The following is a 24471-nucleotide window of genomic DNA, read 5'->3' as shown; positions in this document are numbered from 1 at the left end:
GACTACTCTAATATAATAATAATAATAATAAACAAAACATCTTAACGCTAAAGTTGTGAATTCATTCACAATGTCGAATAAAAACGTTTAATAAACAACGAAGTGTCAAATATTATTTTTTCGATTGCGTAGGACTACATAAAAGAGAAGATTACTACTTTCCATCAGTTTGTCATTAAATATTAAATGTTAAACAACATCACTTACGTTGCTCTGATCTCAAAGTAAGTAACTGAAGAACTTGTGTTATGGAACAACGATGGTACCATAAACACAGCAGTTTAGTGGCAGTAGAGTTCCTTGTGAAAGAATTTGTCCAGGGAAGTACTCCCTGCACCTTACTGTGTTCCAGTTTTGAAGGGTAAGTGTGCTGGTGAAATTACATTTAGTGACGGGCGCAGTGGCAGTGTGCCTCGGAGTTTTGCGATTTAAAGCTCAGAGTGGCACTGCAACTCTTATGGCCAGGCGTGTAGCGTACCATAAGGTGTACGACTTGTTCGTCCCGTCACTTAATATTATTAAAAAAAGAAAAACGCTCAGACCCAAGATAATACACAAAAGATAGTTTTCTTGACCCGGTTGGGAATGACCCCGGGACCTCAGAGATGGACACCATGAAAACCGGTGTGCAAACCAGCTGTAGGTCGTCATTATTCTGATGTAAAATGTTTCTAATTTTATCTAGTGCTATATAGTGATTTAGCTATTTTTACGGAAATGGGTTTTTTTACCCGTGCAAAAGAAATAGATTCGTTTCCTCTAACCACGTGGTACGCTAGTGTTTCTTGTTATACTTTTTTGTGTATTAACGATCTTTAGCAAGAAATCGAAAAGGTCATTCCACTTTACGTCGCATTTATTCGTGGCAAGGTCTACTTAAGCGTATCGCCACACGAGCTGCTTCAAAGAAGCAATTGCACCAAAAGTCGGTGTGCTGTGGTGATGAAGTTGACAGACAGTGTTCCTCCAAACTATGCACTAAGCTGATATAAATAAGATAAACTTCACATGTCTTCACGATACAAAGATGTTTATTCAAATAAGTGTAAACATGTAAACAACAAGAAGTCGAACATGGCTTCGTAATTTGTAAATAAAGAATGAGGCTAGGAGCAAAGGAGCAAAGTGACTCTAAAAGATTATACTGGCAACTCATACTAGAATAGTAAATGTTTGGTATGATAGTATGGGATTAGTGCGCCTAGTTCCGTACACCCAAATTTTTAAAGTCTCCAGTTGTGTGTAGCGAAACACATCATTTAAAGAGCTGAGTGGCACGGCAACTGTTATGGACAGGCGTGTAGCTTACCATCAGGCGCACGACTTGTTCGTCCCGTCACTTGATATTATAAAAAAAAACAGCAGTCGCTAAAAATTTTCATCTTTCTATTAAAATTCTAAATTTAAGTGTACTTATGTTTGGCGCCTTTTTATGGTAATATATGCCTCGAAGCCTTGCGATTGTTGTCCTATCAAGGCACACAGTCAATATTTTTTAACTTGTTAAATAAATTCACACTAAAGACTATTTAATATCTAAGTGGTCCAGACTTTAGAACTACAATCTTATACTTTAACCCCTAACATTAATGCGCAAAATATGCTGCAAGAAGTATAGTCTTTGGTCACCATGTTATGCATGTCTACCTAATAGTATACAGCAAGTTTATTAAGTAGGTATTGTATTTTACGTAATAACCCGTCGTCGGGATTTTAATGGTTGGCATTTGAACTTTCGATTTAACTAAGTTGTTATGTATTACTTGTCATTATCGATTTAAGTATTCGCATTATATTAGGTACACAGGTCAGCGTGGTTAACTGTTTAAAGTTTTGGTTCCTCTGTTCCTCATATGTATGAAATTCTTTGTCCGCCGATCTATTCCCCGACAAATACGACTTGGACAACAAGGCGAGTTACAAGTACACGCAATATGTAGTCGCTTACCACCAAGTAAGGTTTCGGGTAAACATTTCGATGACTTTCTAGAACGCAAAGCGATCTATATCAAAAACACAAAATTTATTAGGAAGAAGGTTTAACCAAAATTAAGATGTATCCGGCGTGTAAAGTCGACGATTATTATATATATTATATCATATCAATGTTGTTACATGATTATTTTAGCGAAGGAAAATCTCAGTGTGCTATTGCATGATGAATAATGAGCAGGTTACGCAGAGGTTGCAGGTTCGATTCCCGGGGCGGGAGAAATATTTGTATGGCCTACATTTATTTATCTCTTGAGTTTGGGTGTAATTTATGGTGGTCTATGGGACGAATAGCAACAATTGTAACACCAGTTACAGTAGATTAGTTTTAGTAGAGAAGGTATTATATTTCATCATCTTAAAATTATATAAGAGCAAGATTACGATTCATATTATAGAAGAGCGATGTTTCCTAACACAGGCCCTAACAAGCCTAAATGAAACATCCGTCCCTGTACTATGCCCTTTAAAATGAACGAAGAAAACATTTTTTTTTTAACAATTTGTTCATTTTGAATATGGTTGTGTAAAAAATAAAATAACCTTTTTTCGGGAAATAAACTATTAAGTATTTTTTTTTTATAGGGAAATAAACTATTAAGTATTTTGGGATCTAATAGCAATATATGTTTTTTAAACAGCAGTGTCCATGGGACCTGTTATGGGCTCGGAAGGCTGGTTTGTAAAAACAAATAAGTATACGTGATTGATATCCGAAAAAACTAATATTTTGGCTTGGATCTTGGAAAGCAACGATTTGCATATATAGCTTTTTAAAAAAGCACTTCTAAGAGACCGAAACTGTCCAGTTAGATGAAGTTGTATTTTATCATAGAATAGCATGTTCTCTTGGCCTAAGTTTAGAAATATTTTGTATTGCAATATTTGCTGTTTATATCGGGCTACCTTGTTAAAAAAAATTACTCCTACTCTTCGCCACTGTTAAGTAAGTAGGTATCGTACTGTTAGTGTCAAGTTTAGGTATTTACATTGAACTCCTTATATGTAGAACTAAATATATCCAATGTTACGCTTGGAATAGCGCTAATTATGCAGGAGTGGCATATTGCACCTCAGCGGTTTACTAAAGACCGGTACATACTTGCATAATCTATTTTTACCTAAACGAATTGTACTTATTTATCATTAGACTAGACACGTATAGTAACGGAAGTTCCTTGCAAACGTTTTATGTTTAATGTATTTGGTTTTAATTTTCAAAGAACTACAAAACGGTTTCGTATTGGAGCAATTATAAATGATAATAATGATGATAGTATAATGGTACTCATTATAATCGATGGTAGCTGAAATGAATGAGAGTTATTTGTAACCCGAAATATTAGACTTTATTTAGTTAAAACAAAACTAGACATAGTTTGAGTGACATGTAACGAAGATCTATTTTTTATAAATACACTATATGGCATTCACCATATTCTCCCCGGCGTCTGCAGACGTAGTCATTCAGGTGAACTGGGGAAGGAAGTAGAGTTGCTTGAAGCGAACCTACCTCATTCACGCATCTGCTTCCTTCTTGGGAGAGAAGCGATAGTGGCAAACCGCCATTTAGCCCCCGGTGGAAACAGTCTCCTGGAAATAGATGACGAAGATGAGGAGGAATGGGAATTAGCTCAAGAAAAACCTAGTGCAAATGAAAGTCCGCCGGTATCGTCCCCGGAGAGCTATCAGCTGCATCTCGATAGGATTACCATTAGAAGCTCGAATAGTTCGTAGAAAATGCCTGACATTTGCAAAAAAGTCAAAGCTTATTTTTAAAAACAAAATAAATTCTCTTCTCTCTCTCTTTTTTTTTATGTAGACAAGCGCTTGGGCAACAAAAATTTTGTGGTGTATCGAGTTCCACTACAAAACTGCAAGGTGGATATTTTGCTTTTTATTCTAAAAATTTTTACTCTAAGTCAGAAAATCCGGACAGTAGGTCAGAAAGTCGGACATATCTGGGAAAATCCGGACGGTTGGTAATCCTACACCTGGATCTGGATAGATTGATACTTGACATAATATATTTTAAGAAAATCTGTGCTATCATTGGTTGGAAAGGAACTGCCTTTCCAACCAATGATAGCACAGATTTTCTAGATATTAAATTGTTTTTGGGAAACATGTTTGACATTTTTATGAGAATTTACCAGATCTTTTATTATCATAGTTAATATAAAACGAAACTTATATTAAATTAAAACTTTTTTCACTTCCACAGAACAAAATCATTCGTATTATCGATTATTGATAAAGATTTTTTCGTTTAGGTAAAATTGTATAATTTAAAAAGTAAGTTATGTAAGTGGACTTACAATTTAACCTTCACGAAGTAGTTGACATGGCTTTGTAACTATTTGATATTATTTAGCATGATCGTGAATTTTCAATGTTTATTTTTTTTTAAACTACGTATATTACTGTATTTCAAATATTCTTACTGCATCCTTGGTATTAGTGTCTGTTACGGATGAGGTTCATAGTTAAAGGAGTAATTCATTGTACCTATAATTAAATTTGATAGCAAAAGAAACAAATAAAAGTGTGAAGGCCAACTGTGACCTTTTTATATATTGTGCAAAATTTGACTTGATTAAATGACAGGTCGGGAAAATTAAAACGACGAAAATTTGTAGTAGCGTTCCAAAAATTTAATTTTTTAAACATCATGATTACACCTCCCACTATTGGGTACGGGTCTTCTCTCAGGCGTCGGTTTAATGCGGGTTGGTGACTTCGTACGTTTTCCGAGGGTTGTGAACCTTCTTCGACGTACTGGTTAATACGATTATCTTTCACCGAAAAGCTTAAATTCCGAAAATCTCAGTGGTGCGAGACGGGATTCGAACCCACGGTCTCTGCTTAAGATAGGTACTGGTGCGGTATGTGAAACAATAGACTACCACGGCTTTTTTTAAACATCACAAAACAATAATTATTATTTACTTTACCACCCATTAACATGTGGTAATTGAGTGTGTCGTGTGATAATTCATAAATCATTGACACGTCACTGTTGGAATTAATTCAATAAGAAATAATATTAATGCTTATTTTCACAACCCAGCACGACAGAATTACGTCTGACGGAAAAAAATGTGATGGGACACATCGAAAATGTAGAGTCGATCCACTGATCCAGTTGAGAAATGGTCTGGTTTTTGCATGTTACGCGTTTTGAGCTACTTTGTGTTATATCGGCTGAATTGTGTAATTTTGATGAATTTTTGTAATGTATACCTATGTACTATTATATAGGTATACTTGATTACATATTCAGAAATTAAACTGAAAATTAACAAATAGTGGTTATGTAGTATGTACTAATGAATTATGTGACTTGATTTCAATTATTGCTATGATATTTTAACACTGAATTAAATATGTCATTATCGTACAGTCGATACGTTTTAATATCGATTTTAGATTGCACTGATCGTGTTGGTAACATATCACAAAGTATTTTTTTTCTGAAATAACATATTTTGTTCGAATTTTCATTACACCGAAAACCGAATTATAACGAAACCGTTTTTCTTTCAGGATATGTTAGATGTTTATCACGAAGACTCGATTAGGTTCGGTTAGGTTAGCCTAACTAAAAAAAAAAAAAAAAAAAGTATAAGTTAGGCTTAAAAGAAAAAACACTATCCTCGAGCAAACGTTATTTCTGGAAAATGTCATTTCGGATTACTGATAGGTAACCGATCGTGTCCCATCACTGGTTTATGAAGATTGACATGTCATTCTGATTAAGTAAATTTGTAATGAAGTATGTATAAATAATTAATTGTAAGTATTTGTGAAGTAACCAGTTTGCCGCTTAGCACTGTGTGGCAAAGCTAACAAGTAGTATAGTGTCGTGGAGGCGAGGCTGCCGAGTTCTGCATATTGGCGATAGGTTGTCAACAACAAACCTCGCAAAATAGGCGTGTAGGCAGCGAGTTGCTTACACCAGTCCGTCATACCATACCACAAATCTGTACGAAGTGCTTCCCCACTTTTTTATGATACCAAGTGACGGGACGAACAAGTCGTGCTCCTGATGGTAAGCGACAAGCCTGTCCAGTGGCAGTGCCACTCAGAGCTTTAAAACACAAAAATCTGTGCCACTGCCACTGTGCCCGTCTACCTGAGACATAAGTTGATAAGTCTTACGTGTCTGTAATTTCACCAACACCCTTACCCTTCAAAACAGGAACGCAGTAATGTTCACATTACTGTTTGGCGGCAGAATTAGGTAAGGTGGCAGTACTTCCCTGGACGAACTCTTTCACAAGGAGCTCTACAGCCCTTTTTTATAGTGAGCGTACAGCTCCGGTACCTTATCTGGGAAATGGAGAGGGTGCCTGTACGTGCCCGGACCGGCTCACCTAAGGCAGTAGCCTTACATAGAACTGGATGAAGTCCGTGCAAACGGGCTGATCCGGGGTTAGGACCTGCCTTAGATGGTCCCTGTGCGGGTTCGCTCGCACAGGTCATAGTGTCCTTCCCGCATAATCAAGAGGTTGATACGGAGGGGCACTATAAACCAAACTTATGTACGAAAGATAGGCGAACTGCAAGGAATTCTGCACCCGCTGATTTATTCTCCAATAAAATTAACTTGGGTATTTTCAACTTTAACTTGCTTCATCTTCAATCACGTCGTCATTTACTATTCGTTAAAACTGAAAGAAAATCTTTTGTTTTAAGTCTATTTGGTTAATGGTAGCCTAAAAACTTTACCCTGAAGAAACCCATGTCCATTCATATAGGGTTGACAAAAAAATGCATACAGAATCAATGTAGGTACTTTTCGACTGAGTCATCAGGTTTATTTACGGCACAAAGCAGCATGACACTGTTCGTCAAACTATATTCAATTAAACTATTATAAAGCCTAAAGGTTAGATAATATCAACCGTCTGAGCCTGTGTTCTCACCATGATGTTTCTTTTTAGCGATGTATTACGTAACGTTGCGTAAAAGTGGCAGACAAAAGATACGTAAAGAAAAAAAAGAAATGTGTCATGGAATGACAGCGCTGTTTGCTGTGTTCATTGCTGAAAAAAATATAGTGAGATGTGTATTGTTCTGATTGGCGGGAATTGTCTAATTAAAAAAAATACATATATACTAACTTCAATAATTAATTTCAAATATTAATGTTGTGTATACACACAACTAGAGACTGAAGTGTATACTCGAGTGTGTGATACATAATATGTAACATATTATGTTCCATAAACTGCCATCTTTGTATGTTGTAAATTGATAACTTTTGTAGACGACATAATGTTAAATTTTACAGTTCTTACTTATTTATAATACACATGTAAATATGTGAGTCTTAATTTTGATAGACGACAATCAAAAAATCATTTAAAAATATTTTTCAAAATACTTGTATGTCGTTTAATAATAACGCATTAAAGCACGCACTCATAGCCCCGTTCTAGGGAAACCCTGGGTCGTGGATGCCACGTACACACACATAGAACACCACAAATTACACCCAAACTCATGAGAGAAATAAATGCAGGCCTTACAAATATTTCTATCGGCCCGGGAATCGAACCAGAATAATGCGAAAAAAGAAAGAATCGAACGTGTGGCAGACCAGTGTGGTACAGCTGCCACGACGGCAGTTAAACGTTTAAATGCATGGTATGTGAAAAAAAAACGTTTTCGCGTTACATTGTGTTGTTTCGATGCTAATTATTTAGAAAATTAGCAGCAACATCGACAAAAAATGTAAACGTTTTACAGACTTCGTTAAAGATGGATTAAACAACATCCGATTGATGTTCTATTAACCCGAGCATTGAAACTCCACCCATTTTTTTTTCATGTAGACGTTGCGTGTTAACTAAGTGAAAATATATTCAACTTCCCATAAATCAACAATCCGATTTTATGTTTTTAATCTTATTAATTATTCATCTAATCGTGCAAAGTTTGCAAAGGTTACAATATTGTATATAATATTTGTACTATGCATATACAATGGCATTTATTGCACTCTCTTTTTATTGTTATTTTTATGTTTGCTGACCCTGCAAAAAGCCTTATTAGAATAATAGCAAATATCCAAGCAACAGACTGTTGTAAACCTATCTTTCAATGTGTCAAAAATTTGACTCCGCTTTGCGAAGACAAATTTAATAAAGAAACATACGAAATATGTAGAATCGTAAAAAAATACCACAATTCTTCATAGAGTAGAAAGATATACCAAGTAGATTCACATCACGCCATAACAATAAATTAATGTTACCTACCGCGCGACTGATTTTACATTCAAATAACCCCTTGGTAATGTCCGTAAAAATATTTAATAAACTGTCCAATTCTTTCAAGGAAGTAACCAATGAAAAATAATAATAATAACGCTCATACTCCACATAGCCCCGCACTAGGGAAACCCTGTGTCGCGGGTGCCATGGACACACACATAGACAACCACAAATTACACCCAAACTTACGAGAGAAATAAATATAGGCCATACAAATATTTCTCTCGGCCCGGGAATCGAACCTGGGACCTCTGCGTGGCAGTCCGGCATGGTAACCGTTCGGCCACAGAGGCAGTTTAAAATGCTTCATGAGTGCTTAATTAAAAAATAAAAACAGCTAATAATACACAATAGTTATTTGTTATGCAAGGCTGTTTATTCATTCTTAAAAGTTGTTGTTTGATACGAGGGCTTGTATTAAAATCTGACCAAGCGAAGGATATGCGTCGTATTCGAGAACTCTACTCAATGCTTAAAATCATATTTAAGTCAGGACTTGAATATGATTTTAAGCACTGGAAATCATACTCAACTCCTTGCAAACTCAAATCCTGCCTTGAGCATTGAGTAGAGTTCTGGAATACGACACTAAGGTTATATCAAAAATAGAATCCTCAGCAGGTTTCCAAGACACGAGACGTAAAACAACTTGCTGCCGAGCGAAACAGTACTGTAGTAAGTACTGCATTTAACAAAGATTATTTTAATATATACGAGAATACTTTGATAAAGCCTTAATTTTTTTCAAAATATGTTTTTGTAATCTGTAAGTACGAGTAAATTATGATGTGGCAACCCTACGCGAGACAGGCGGGAGTTGCACTACTTTATACTATGTTGCTTTCTACGTCTTAAATGAGTCCCATAGCATAAAGTACTCGTAATGTGAATATATAAGTAATACTTCTAACTGTGAAAAGCTTCTTAAATGTATCTCGGAAAGGCCAATGGCCTTTAAACTAAACGTGCTTTGCAGTAAACATAAGGTCTTAGCCACAATACCTGAGTAATGCCCAGTTGTGTCATAATGTCGCAACGTTCACACTTGATTTGGTTTCACTAGGCGTTTTACAGGGCTTGGTTTACTCTTGTACTATATTGACGTAGTGCGCTGGTATGCATAGTATACCAAGGAATGTTTCTTACCAGTGATTAAATAAAAAAATTAGGCTATTTATTCATTCTTAAAAGACATTGGCAGGTTACGAATCGGGAGATCACACTGTACTACGTTATATGGACTTTAGTGTTAAGGTACGGTTTCGTTGTTTGAGGTAATAATAGTATTTATTTAATTTACAAACTTCAGCTCATTTATTTATCCAATTTGTAGAGTTTACTAATTATTCGGGAAATAACGTAATTGTGATTTGCTTGTCAATATTTGAAAGACGAAACACGTATGAACAATTTCATGTGTTTGACAAATTTGCTAACCATATTTGAGGTAAATAACTGTTGTTTATTTATGCTGTTTCGTCGCAACGTTAATTACTCAAGTCGAAGATTTTGTATAAATAGTTTCTGACCATTTTAGAGTGTACAAGTTCTCTTCTTTACAGTGCTGTCGTTAATGTGATACTTCACATATGTTTGAATAGTTTTGTAAATCTTTTTGAAGGGTAGGTCTTCTGTACACGACAATTTATCTGTAGTTAAAAGTAAAAAAAATCTAACTGAGGATAATTTTAAGGTTAGTTTTCTCTACCTAATTTCAGTGGCAATTTTTATTATTTACATGTAATCGAGTATATAATGATAATTGTTATAGAACATTTAAATAATGAAAATGGCCACCGGAATTCGGTAGAGCAAAGTAATCTGAAAATTACGTTTCTAAGCATTTCTGTTATTATAAGAACAGAATTCCTGCATATACTTATAAACAAAATAACAATTTCAATATAGTTGATCTTTATTAACAAGCTGATACCCATCGCGTTCTCGTAATCTCACATTTAATGTACACCCGTTCAAATCAATCACAACTCTATTGCAATATATTTTATGGTGTGCTTTGCAAATCACTTTAGCACATCATAAAGATTAACTTCAAGAGAATGTCTAATAAAATACCAAGGCACTTCATCAATACTGGTTCTTTATACTGGAATGCGTCACCTAGTTCTAATTTTCGCTGACCGCAACACCAGCGGCGCGCACGCATTGTGTGCTCGTGTGATTAGGCATTGTTTAACAGTGCGGGGCTGCGGACACCGGTCGGTCACGCCGCGCCGCTGCTAGAATAACTAATCGTACAATAAGTTTATAGTTTTGACGAATAATTGTAGCGCCTCGACATTTATGAAATAAATTAAAGGGTTTTTGAACATTTTTGCGCTATGATACGTCTAAATCTACAATAGAGTTTACAAGAATTGCTTGGGTTTACTAAATTTTGTAATAGTCCACTAAGCTGTGCCCATTTGGGTTAAATACACTTTTACTATTATAGAGCACCGTAATTATTATTGGACGCGTACATTTTGCAAGAGATTGTACAGTGTCATATTTGTTAAATTATGTCCTCATTTAACACTTTACTTAACCTAAAGAAAACTGAATGATTTGTAGACAATTTGACGTGCAAATAGATTGCATTCCTAACATTAATTTGAAATAGTAAACACGTAAAATGTCGCAAATGTCCTTGTTGTCTTTAAGATGTTTAAATTTGTTACGAATGCTGGTAAATCGTTAAGTGTGTTTCAACATTAGATGTACTAGTATGGTTAGATTGTGCGATTGGACTTACAATCACTGAATAGAATGCTACTGGAATTAAATACGGATTAACAAGTAGGTATCAGTAATTACTTCATAAGTTTTTGTTGCGAATTTTTGTCGGATACGGGGCGGTTGGTTGGGGAGGTATACGTTATAATTTAGGTTATGTTTTGTGATAATTTATTATTTTATTAATTATCTTTAACGTCAGTTGCACCATAGCATTATAAGACAAGTGGGGTACTCCATACAAACGTAGCAGTGCGACTTGTGTGTGTACACGCCTGCTGCGCGCTGTCTACGGACGCACACATTTACATAATCTCGCGGTGCACTCACGTTGCATAGCGTGCGTCGTCTCGCGCGCCGATTGTTATAAAATCGAAGGGTTCACTCGGTGTTTAACAAAATGACATGAATAGTAGACGTGTTTATTATTGCTGGTTCGATGTTTTGTATAAATTTTTTTTATAACATCCAGTGACGGGACGAACAAGTCGTGCGCCTGATGGTAAGCTACATGCCTGTCCATAACAGTTACAGTGCCACTCAGAGCTTTAAATTGCAAAGATCTAAGGGGCACTACCACTGCGCCGGTCACCCTGCGACATAAGTTGATAAGTCCCATGTGCCTGTAATTTCACCAGCACCCTTTCCAAACCGGAACACAGTAATGCTGATATTACTGCTTGGCGGCAGAAGTAGGTAAGTGGCAGTACCTCACTGGATGAACTCTTTCACAAGGAGCTCTACTGCTACTAAATCGAATCCAGTCGGATCGAAGGAATTTTTCTTTGTGTTTGTTCCATCTTTGTGTCAATAACAATAAACAGTTTCTGACATTCAATAAAAAATTAATTATAATTATTAAAATGACATTTCAAGTCTGCGGCTGGCACCTAGCTGAGTGAAGAAAAACTTTCATAGATTTCTCATAGATGGCGCTTACGGCAAAAAGTCGTTAAAAACCAAAGAAGAGAAGAAAGAAAGATCTGCAACAAGCACATAGAAGAATTCGTGAGGTCCGTTGGTTCGTTCCGTGGCTTAGTTGGCATAGAGTCTGCCACGGTTTGCTAGGTGACGTTGGTTCGAATTCACCCGGATCGAAGTGAATTTTTCTAAGGATTTTTTTTCCATAAAACTTAATTACAATAAACAACTTGCTTACAAAACATCTTTTACAATCTAAGATATATTAGGAATGTATTAACGTGTTTGGTACTTTCAACTGTTACTTGAATTTTGCACACACAACAAATAATAAACTTTATTTGACGGTAATTGATTTCAGAATCAATGTCAAATGTCATGTAACAAGAAGTGGTTCGAAGTTCGATGTAGACGGCAAAGTCTAGGAAGTTTAGCTATTGATGAAACCGTCTTGTGATAGTCGGAAAACTTGAATAGACCGGTTGCTTGTACCCAAGTAGGATACCAATTCCGCGTTCTAATAAAGTGAGTTCTAATAAAACGAGAGAAATAAACGTAGCCTATACAAATATTCCTCTCGGCCCGGGAATCTACCCCGAGATCTCTGCGTGGTAGTTGAGCATGGTAACCGTTCAGCCTCTGAGGCAGTTCTAAAAAGAAACTATAGGATTGGCGAAGGTTTTGAAAACCAACATGATACCAAGATCTTTTCTCAATATAGACAATACACGTGACACATCTCGGCAAACCCACCAATGGCACCACAGTACAAAACCAACCCACTAATACAAAACGAAAAAGCTTTTTGCGGTGATAGTAATTTTTTAATTATTCATAATTATGAGCTATATAATACATTATGAATTATTTCAATAAAATAAAGCCGGAAAGTTTCATCATTATTACTTCCAATACGTACATAAATATTAGCTTAAACTATATCCGAAAATACTAAACAATTATATTAATTACCTCTTATCTCTGGCCAAACGCTCTACAAACTAAATTGGTACTTATAATATTGCAAAACAAGTAAATACTTACTTAAAATCAACTTACAAATCGCAAAACAGCATAACTTGAAAATTAATTTAAATTATGCGTTTGCGACAATATGGTAATTAATAGTGTTGCGTACCAGGCGACATAGACGGGCGACAAAACTTCTAACAGATGCAAGTTACAAAACCGTAACTAGATAGCAATAATTTACAGGGCTTGTTTAAAGCTCATATTATATTACGGAAAATGGACGGTGCTTATGCATTTTGTCTTGGACGAAGGTAGTGTAGTGATCTCTTAAATCTAGTCGCATTTTCGTGTAGGATTATTTGGTTGCATAAGTAGTATTGCCGTGTATTTAATGGGTTATTTTCAGGTTAGTTGGTTTTATTGTTTTATGATATCCTTATCTAATTTCGGTGGCAATTTTTATAATTCAAGTATTCAAGTATATTGTCGTGAATATCGTGGTAATGAATATTTCAGGACAATATTCTGGAATGAAATGAAAACTAGGTAGAGAAAACTAACTTGAAAATTACTATAATAAATAACTCTTATGAATTTCTTAGAAAAATAATTATTTGTGTGACATATTTATTACCTAATTTCAACAGAGAACTGCTTAGACAATGCGGAGAAGGTTTTAGGAGTAAAAATTAGCTATTCTGTGTTGCGTTTTTAGATAATCACATAGGAATTTGCTATAGAAAGTGCTTAGATGCCATTACACGAGAGGGCGCCGTAGAAGATATTACATGACACTGCGATGTTTATTACAGCATTTAAATTTTATTTTATTGTGAACTGTGTTATAAACCAATAACATTTCGTTATTTTTATATATCTATTTTTTGACTAAGTAGCGTTGCTTAGTCAAAAAACAGATTACTATTGGTTGCTCTGACAAAGACCATCTCCGCTCCGATTTGATAGATAATTTGTCTTAGTCGTCAGTTTGAACTCGGTTGTATACTTTCAAAACTTTGACAGCTATACTTTACAAAGTGCTTGTGAGCGGAAATAGTAGCCCTTAACGAACAAATTATAAAATATCGCATTTTATAGACGCAGTAATTTGACACTTGACTGAATGCTTTATAGCGCTAGATTAGTAGTCCAAATCCAGTTTTACGCCTTTTTAATCACGAATAATTAACCATTACTTTATAAGACAGTTTAATTAGGCACCTTTACGTAGTAACTAGGAATGTTAAATAAGTTATTTTATTGATAATAAATAAATAAATCGTGTCGTAATGATTTAACGATTTATAAGCAAGCTTATCGATTTTCCCATATGAATTTGTACAGAAAAACAAATTCGTCTCATCATGTTTAATTGTTACAAAGGTGATGTAGTTAGGATTATTGTCACATTGCGTTAGATATTCTTAAGTTAGTTATCTAAGTTATAATCAAATTATTGCCATACGAACTAATGAACTTAAGAACGTAATTTAATCACTACGGCTAGACGATTGAAACTTATTACTGACAATATGGTATCAAGGGTTTATTATTTATGGTTTGTTGGTTGTTTTTTTATCAAAAATATGCCAATAAAATTAATATCTATATGATATTTGTTTTTTCGCGAATGCTACATATAGAAAATGAAACTATTGCCAAAAAAATAATATTTTTTGTAACTATAGTTCGAATAGAGTGCTTTGCATTAATATTAGAGAAGTGGTTGCCGACTAATACCATCTCCGAACCCGTGACCAAGGCACCTGTAACTAAACGAGACTGTAGACGATACGTAACAAATATATTTAATAGATTTATTTTTGGAATGGTAATACAGTGAATGAGTGCCATTAAATTTATATTACGGTTTGTGTTTAAAGGAAAATAAACTTAAATAGAGTCTGATATTAGTGTCTGTCATGTTTAGGAAGAAATAATGGCTTAGACATGACTTACATGCAATTGTATCGATCAAATAATCTCTATATATCTTCAATAATGATAGAAGCTGCTACAAGAGATGATTGCAACAACGGGTTTCCTCTCAGACGAGGGTTTAGGGAGAGGGATTGGGGACTTCACATGTCTTCTGAGTGTTGTGAACCTTCTTCAACGTGCAGGTTTCATCACATCGTGCATAAATTCCGAAAACTAAGAGGTGCGAGCCCGGATTCGAACCCAGGACCCTCTGCTTGAGAGGCGGTAGGTCAAACCATTCGGCTACCACGTCTTTCACATTTCACATGTAGAGATGAATTAATGTCAAAATATGATATAAAATGTAAACATTCCTAGAATTAAAATTCGTCCAAAACGCAAGTCTGCACAAACACACGTGGTCACACATAGTAAACGCCCTCACTTGAGGTCAGTCCAAGTTCAGGCACCTGTTCAAACCTGTACACCTCTTACGTCATACGCACGATATATCGAACTATACCTATATATAGATAGAGCCTTATCGGTACACGTTTCCGCGGTTTCCCTTCCACGTAATTGACGGTAATAGTTACAAAACGTTGTTAATTGTTTGTTAGGGTTCTTTTATGGTTTTCATGGGTTTTCTTGTGTGTATTTACGTAATCTAAGTTTAGAGTTTGTTGGTTGTGGTTATTTCTTTGGTAATTAAACTAGTTTTTTGTAAATAAATCGCATATATCTATTTTCCATGGAACCATAGATCTATGGGACCTACAAAGGGTTCGAAACGTTGGGTCGTTTAAAAAACAAAATATACACAATTTAGATCTATCTTGAAAACTAAGAACTCGATGTGTTATTTTTTGTTAAGTTGGTAATATTTAAAAGACTGGGAATTTGTTAGAGGTGATATTATCTCTACTTAAATTGTTTTTTTTTTAACTGAGTAGAAATACTTACGACTGACGAATCTTATAAAGAAGTGGTAACACATGAGTTACCAAGGTGATAATTATTTATACAAAGATCGAAAACAGAGAAAAATTCATTTGATCCGGCTGTATTCGCACCAGAGTCTTCAGAATAGCAGGCCGATGCTCCCAACTGATACGGAACGAACCAGTAATCCAACGAATTTTTCTTTGTGCTTTGTTGCTGATCTTTGTTTTAGGTTTTTTTAACGACTTTTTTGTTGTAGCGCCATCTGTGAGAAATCTATGAAAACTTTTCTTCACTCAGTCAAGGTCACAAAAAATAATATAAATATAACTTATGAAAATCACCTTTCAACAAATAGTAATAGGCGTACATAAAGAACATTCTTCAACGTGTTGGTCATGCAAAAGGTAATGAACATTGAAATCGAAAGTAGGTATGTAGACTAAGGTCACGGAAGACCAACTGCTGTGCAATTTATTTAAAAGCTCGATTGTAGTGTAGTCAGGAATATGAACTTATAATAATATCGACATTGCACATTGTTTAAATAGTTCTACATTCAAGCATAATATTCAATCAAGTACAATTTTTCACGTTACTAAATTGTTATTTACATTATCCGCAATATACGTTAACTGGCAGTTATATTATTATATACGTAATATAATATATTCACTTTATATTCACGTATATAGCTGACGTAATTTTAAGGCTACATCCAGGATATGATCTTTCACATAGGTAAACTCATAGGAGTACTTTTCAAAACGTAAAAAAAACAGCTGGTCCATAGTAAATGTTAGAACCCATTCGACCCCAACATAGTAATAAGTTTTATATACTTACTTACTATAAAGGAATAATAACATATAAACCATTATTCCAAAATTTTTCAATAGCATTTTTACAAAACGCGAAAAATTTAAATTAAATTAAATTAAAATGTAATTAAAAGATTTCAAAGTTAAAATAGATATAATTATATATAATAATAAAATAATTATTTATTGGAAAGTCCATTGGGCGTCGGCCTATTCCGTCCTGTGCCACTCGTCCCTATGCACAGCCAGTCCCTATCAATATAAAAGAACATATATGAAAAAATCTGAAATAAAAATTTTACAAATAAAATATAGTACAATATTAATAAATAATAATAGATAAATAACGCACACACTCAACATAGCCCCGCACTAGGGAAACCCTGTGTCGCGGGTGCCTTGGACACACACATAGACAACCACAAATTACACCCAAACTCACGAGAGAAATAAATGCCTACATTTATAGCCATAGAAATATTTCTCCCGGCCTGGGAATCGAACCTGGGTCCTCTGCGTGGCAGTCCGGCATGGTAACCGTTCGGCCACAGAGGCAGTTTGAATTATATCTGCTTTTATTTTTATCGACAAAATTATTATTTCATTTAAACTTTGTCCATCACTACGTATGTATTCGATTGATAGCAACGTAACGAGATTAAATAAATGAGCAATCTTTCTTAATTGTATCACTCAGGTAACTATTTTAGTTAGTGATTGATGGATGTTAAATTGTTAAACAAATTTTTTCGTTAGTAAATTATTTCTCAATTGTAATAAGGAAATATTATTTACAAACTAGGAAGTAACGAATGGGCAGTTTAACTGGGAATAGAACCTACTCAATCATAATGCGATATATTTATGTAGTTAAAAGGTTAAAGTAGAACTTAATTTTATAATCGATTTTGAAATGAAGCAGCGTGTGTTTGGGTATTACTCAATTGCAGAATCATACTTACAACATCTTTTCACACAGTAAGAAGAACTGTTCTAGGTAGGTAAGTTAGGTAGTAGCAGTAGAGCTCCTTGTGAACGAGTTCGTCCAGGAAAGTACTGCCACCTTACCTATTTCTGCCGCCAAGCGGTAATGTAAGCATTAGTGCGTTCCGGTTTAGAAGGGTAAGGGTGCTGGTGAAATTACAGGCACATGGGACTTGTCAACTTACGAGTATGTCTCAAGGTGACAAGCGCAGTGGCAGTACCCCTAAGATTTTTGTGATTTAAAGCTCTGAGTGGCACTGCGACTGTTATGGATAGGCGCATCGCTTACCACCAGACACACGACTTGTTCGTCTCGGCACTTGGTATTATAACTTACTTCTCTAACGAATTAGGTATTGCCTGTAATGGTAATGTTAAGTTGTTATGTACAAATAAATAAATAAAAATAAAAAAGTTTGATTAAATTGTTAATTAAAATTCAACATAGGTGGCAGTTAGGTACCATGTGTTTTATTTGTTTAAAGTTTTTTGCACAATACCAGTCAACCATTGGGTCAAGCAGAAAAACAAACAATAGGTTGGTGCTACACTTAAAACAAGAATAACAAAATTTTATAATTAATTTGTATATTATAAAATAAATATATTATGACATAAATACATTATAGCAACATTAAGCAGTCGTAATTTGGTGGGATAAACGTTTTTAAGTGGAAATTACTAGCTAGGAGATTTAGAGAGGGTTCCGCATAATATATTGTATGAATGCGTTAGCAATTAGTTCGTGTTTTTTAACTATTGGTTGTAGGTGATCTATAACCCTTGAATGAATGAATGAAATATTTCGGTCCCAGACAATATTGCGAAAATAATTATACCGCACCCGTGTGTTATCTGCCACGTAGAAATATACAAATCGCTGCTTTTCAAATATTTCAAGAATAGGGACACAAACCAAAAGAAGAAGAAGAAGATAATAATAATAATAACACACACACATTCATAGTTTGCACTAGGGAAACCCTGTATCGCGGGTGCCATGAAAATAAATGTAGGTCATACAAATATTTCTCCCGGCACGGGAATCGAACCCGGGACCTCTGCGTGGCACTCCGACATGGTAACCGTTCGGCCACAGAGGCAATTAAAATAAGTTGGGTCGGAGTCCAACCGCACAACTTTGCTGTTGGCTGTTACCAGCAGACGCTACTTAGTTTTTTTTAAACCATCTTCCTGACGCATTAGGTGTTTTTTGAGATAGGTCACTGTTCTAGATAGTCATCGATTGTTTGTAACCGTATTATTAACAAATATTTCTACTCTTGTTCTTATTGTTCTAGGCGTTTATAGCGTGCGCGTGTATAGCTGTGGCCGTGGCGCAGTTTGGATATTATGGAGACTTTTCTGACGGATACTTGGGCACAAGCTTCGGTGCATCCGGTTTCCAGAATACGCTGCGGGCGGCTGCAGTCAGAGATTCTCGGTCTAATACCGGTAAGAACTACATTTTTTGTAAGCTATGTAAACTATAACTTTGCTTTATGGTATCTACCATAAAGGTACTATAGTCGTATGAATCTCTTAAAAAAATATAGTTTTAAAATGCTCGCGACGTTAAATTTCGATTCAGATTGGGGAAGTCCTTAAAAGAGGCCATCTTGACTGATAAGACTGGTGCAAATCGCCGCCTTAGTTAGAGCGAAAACTGTTTTACTTTTTTTTATTGAAGCAAAACTTATAAACCTTTTCCTTAAACATATTATTAGTGACATTTGATAGAGGTATAATTTAACTAGCTAAAATGCTAGCATTAAACATTATTGTGTTTACTGTATTTTACATCCCATTTTTATCTGAAAAATTACATACAAATCACTTATGAAGAATTCACTCTAAAAGTCGGAGTGGAGGAGACGAACGAAGTTTGTCAGGAGTTTACCGAGTGGTGGTTGAGTATCTATCTATTAATTGAATATCTATCTAATTTCCGTGGCAATTTTTACTATTTAAATATTCCAGAATGTTTTAATCCAGAATTACTCAATATTCGAGCGTAGTATCCTGAAATATTATTTAACTCGAATACTTAAATAATAAACATGCAACATATGTGTTGTATTTTACGTTGATACGCACTATTAGTTTTTAGTTATTCCTTTGTACAATAAGTTGTTCAATAAACAATTTATTATTATTATTATTGCTACCGAAATTAGGTAGAGAAAACTAGCCTGAAAATTGCCTTGGCGTCATAGTACGTAATTTGTAAAATGTCCTAAAATATAAATGATACAATACATTCCTCGAATTTCTTTGCTCGTTTAGTCATTAAAAATCGTAAACATTCAAAAAGAAAATGTGAATAAAGACATGTGGAATAACTAATCAATCAAATCGGAATAAGTTTAATATTAAAAGCAGATTAATGATGCCTTATCTATGATTTCGAGCCTTAAAATATGGATCGGATATACCTTGATAGATGTTATCACTCAAAAGGAAATTAATGATTATTCTCTGTTTTGATGATAATTGTGCATTGACTTGAAGGCTGTATAAAGAGCACGATTGCTCGATAAAATCATTTCGGTGAGAATTGCGAAAATGTTTGTTTTTTGAAGCTATTCATCGTCAAGGTTTTTTCTATAATAATATAAAATTTTGATATTATTGAATAACAGTTGAACAATGGTGACGATTTTGATTCGCCGAGTTGTAAAACCTAGAGGAATTAGATAGATCTAAAAAGAATGTTGTCATCCTTTTCCCTCTCTTTTAGTTTAGAAATTACAACAATAGGTTTGTCAAATAAGATTACAATTGGAACAAAGGACTTGGAAGCCTTAAACTTTGTGTTATTGCTTTACTCTAGAACATACCTCAAACATACCTGGGCTATACAATGTCCATTGCATACAAAAGCTAGTAATACGGGGTTCTCCAAGGCGACCTTTTAGAGCCACAGTTGATCAATGTTAACTAGTGGATTTTATGATTTACAGAATAATATGGATCTCCAATATATTTAATACTTATTCTCTTCCAAAATTAGTAGTTGTAGGATGCCTTATATAAATTACTCACTCGATCACCAATATCGAGTACATTTCACAATTATTAGAAAAATTTATGCGAACGTGGTACGTTAGATATTTATCTTGATGCATTAAAATGTGTTGTTTATTACGAAAAGTTGGCATTGCGTATTAAATTGTCCGGTCACCTGTCAAATGTACGCTGATTGTCATTCTTTATGGATATAATGCTATTTTGACTTGCATAATTTAGGGCCTTTACTCACTCGCAGCAGCGGTGCGGCTGTCGCGCGTGATCGCCCATTTTGGGCTAAAGATAGTCATCATACTATTTAGCTCTGTCCACGATAATGGTGTTGAAATTATTACACTGTTGGTAGAATAGTTTCCAAAATGCTACCGAATATGTTATGCTGTGGTACTAAATTATCCAAAATGTCACAGTCAAAAAATTCGCTCTATCTGTGTAATAAGGCTACTTCTGCTAAATGGTCAATTTTCCGGAGAAACGTTTAACGATTCTATGAACGAAATTAGTCATCACTTTTTTATGCTTAAATAGCAAAGATAAAATTTCACACAACGCTACACTTGCGATTTATAGGCGATTGCATCGATGCAAACGCGTTACTGCATCGACACAAACGTGCGTGTGTAAAGGCAGATGATTAGCGACTTCATCGCTACTGCATCGCGGTTGCATCGCTGCTAAAAGTCCCCGTATGTAACCGCAGTCATTCTCAATCGTTGGATAATTCGGCTGTTACTGTTCTGACGCGTCTAGTGTGTTCAATGCATTAAGGGCTTTTATTTTAGTAAACCGATTCAGAGCGATTATACGAAGTGGGAGGAAATACATTCAAAACATGTCATAATACAATTACAACAATACATTAAAAATGTTTGTTCGTATGTTTATTTTATACTTCAAGGTCTCAAGCCCTTTAATTAAAGTGTGGATTTTGATTGACTACCCACGAATATGTTTACAACAGTTAAATTTGATATAGTTTATAATTTTTATTATATAGCGGATCTTGTGTAACATTGCAGTTAAAAACGATCGTAAAGTAATTTTATAGTGTTTACTCAATCATGCAAATATGTACAACAGTGAATTTAGTTCAATGAGAATAACAATAATGTTTAAACGTACGTCATCAATTTCATTTCGTCTGTTGAACGACTATATATTTGGTCGTTAGGGTCATTATTTACCCTTAATTGTGGAAAAAAATGAAATCTCAAAAAGTGGTATCCCAAAAATCGTCTCATGTAATTGTTGAAAATTCATCTTGATATTTAAATTCATAGAATTTTAATTTCGGATAAGTTAACTTTAGACCGTAAAACGGAAACCCTCTATCAACTTTTAATATAAATTTTCCAAGCAGAAGTCACATTCGTCTTTTAAATTCTCTAACGAAGATCCCACATGCAACTTGTTAATTTGGTAAAATACGTAACGCAGAAAAATGTAGTATTTCTTATTTCTTAATAAAAAAGAAACAATAGAGTCGACTATCTACATAAAGTATAAGACGTGCCTGAAGCACAATCGTTACGCAAAGTAAATGTAAATTGATTCGCTCGAGGTTTGTTTAAGCGATGTTTAATCGCAAGAAAGGCCGATCCAGTTCAATTTCCGTAGTATAATATTAGAATATTGTTGAGTAAGCTTTCTGAGTTGGCTGTGCGTCGCAATGCGTTGTTGAATTTTCTTTGATTGCGGTGCAACAATTTAAATATGATTTATATATGTGTGTCTATACATTTCATTTAGGAACTAAACTAAATTTAGATACGTTATTTGGAAACTCTCCTGAATTCTTTTTATGATATTCAAACTGATAGTGAGACAGGCGGTATAGTTACTAGAAAGTGCTCATTTAGTATAATAAAACAAATAGGATAACTCCATACAAACGTAGCAGAGCGGCTTGTTTGTTAGCACGCCCGCCACCCGCCATGTACAGGCGCACGCATTCGCACAATCTCGCGATGCACTCGCGTTGCATAACGCGGGTCGTCTCACGTGCTTTTAATTATAGAATTGAAACGATCGCTCGGTGTTTGAAAAATGACATCAAATAGTAGATATGTTTATAGTTTGAACAAGATTGCCTTAAATTTAAAAATTTTTCAGGATTTCGTTCCTATTTCGTAATCATATCCATAATCAATATACCAATTTGGTTTATAAATGTTAATACCTACTGCATTTAACAAAGGTTATTTCAATATAGCACAAGACTACTGTGATGAACATTTTATTTTCTTTTCAAATTATGTTTACAACCTGTGGGTACAACTAAAATAACAATGTAACAACCCTACTTGCAATTAGTATACTACGGTGCTAACCACTACCTATTCACTCTGTCAGTTTTTGGCTTACTTTGTACATTTAATGGAATATATTACGCGGTGTTACCGAAAATTACTCGGCAGTTATCTTTATTAATACTTCATTTCAAGAATTATTACATTTCGATTAGATTCCGTAAAAGGTGAAGTAAGTAGTAACACGTGTCATAAAACAGATGTAACCTAACATTTTGGTATATTTCATTAAATTACATATTACATAGAGTAATAACAAAGTAAGTGTTCCAACAATTCGTTATGTCCAAGAGCGTGCCATAATTTTAGTGAGTGGAAATAGACTGGCGATGGCGGCGACATTGTGTCGTTGATTGTATACAAAGACCTAACTGTAATGTTTATCAAGGTATTTCAAAAGCGCTTACTACAAAATAGACTATAAAATCTATGAAATCCTTTATCCTTGTTAATTTCTGATTTTCCTTTAAAGCGTAACGGTAATATAGTTTTTGTACAAGGAAAATGTAAAACAAGTAGCAGAATTATAAAATAAAAACAAAATGCAGAAAGAAGAGTGGATTTTTAGCCAAATTGTGGCCGAAAAGGAGAATGTGCTTTTTAGGCTTGTGTAGTTCATGAAGTATGAATGTATTGGGAGTGAATTCCCGACACTGACCGAAACGAACTAGTTTCTCTAGCACGATCCTAATAGGCCACGGAAGTCGCTTGGCGATCTTAATAGTTCACGTCGTTTAGTTCAATAGGAACGGTGCCAATAGGACAATTAAGAACGTTTCATTGCTTTTAGTACAAGTTGAGTGTGATGTACGACTGAACGCCAGCCCGTTTGCTAGGTCGTTTAAGTCTAATACGTAACTCGACGACGCAGTTGTATTTGTCTGTATAATCAAATAGCACCAATTCTATACAAAATTGTATGTATTATTAAACGTTTATTAAAATGTATTATTCATAAAGACCTGATAGTACTATAAGTTCGAAATTGTACATTTGAATAAAAGTTTGGAGTATTCGTTAAATGTACGAGCAAGATAAGACAAACTAAAAGAGCTAGAAGACCGAGCTAATTTCGTTGACCGATTGTACTGGATCGGATCGCTTACTTTTAAGACCGAGCAATCACAAATTTACTATGTTTAAAGAACGCAATGCCTATCAAATGACAGTTAATAATTATTAATTATCTATAGGAGATAATTAACATACTCAATCGTCTTATATGTGGAGTTTTATTACTTTTCAACAACAGCCTCATGGAATGGTACAAAAGCTGATAGTATCTTATTAAACTTAGTATTGTTATCATTGCTCCTAACGTTCTTTCCTCCACATATTTATGCCTGGCTAATGACAAAACCATGCTCGGCCGAGCAAAAACGGACGATCTCGTTGCACAAGTGTTCTGTACGTCCCTTCAACAGAATGAATTATAACAACAATTATGTTCAACACGGATGCTCTATATACTTCCAATAAGGTCCACAACCGTCACTTAAGGCGATGAAATGTGAAAAGGATGTGTAAAACAATGTTTATGTTATTTAATTGTTATGCTTTATA

At 34.7% G+C, this 24471-nt stretch overlaps 1 protein-coding gene across 1 annotated transcript in view; it reads left to right on the top strand.

The window, feature by feature from the left end:
• Window positions 1-24471, top strand: part of LOC113227001 — a 68267-nt gene that overhangs the window by 15750 nt on the left and 28046 nt on the right. The window contains exon 3 of the mRNA XM_026459854.1: window positions 18871-19024. Within this exon, the coding sequence (XP_026315639.1) occupies window positions 18871-19024 (154 nt within the window). The remainder of the gene's footprint in view (window positions 1-18870; window positions 19025-24471) is intronic.

The sequence above is a fragment of the Hyposmocoma kahamanoa genome, unplaced genomic scaffold, assembly GCF_003589595.1.
Source record: "Hyposmocoma kahamanoa isolate Upper Pololo Valley unplaced genomic scaffold, ASM358959v1 202, whole genome shotgun sequence".
NCBI classification, from domain to species: Eukaryota; Metazoa; Arthropoda; class Insecta; order Lepidoptera; family Cosmopterigidae; genus Hyposmocoma; species Hyposmocoma kahamanoa.
This window is presented reverse-complemented; position numbering and strand designations above follow the sequence as displayed.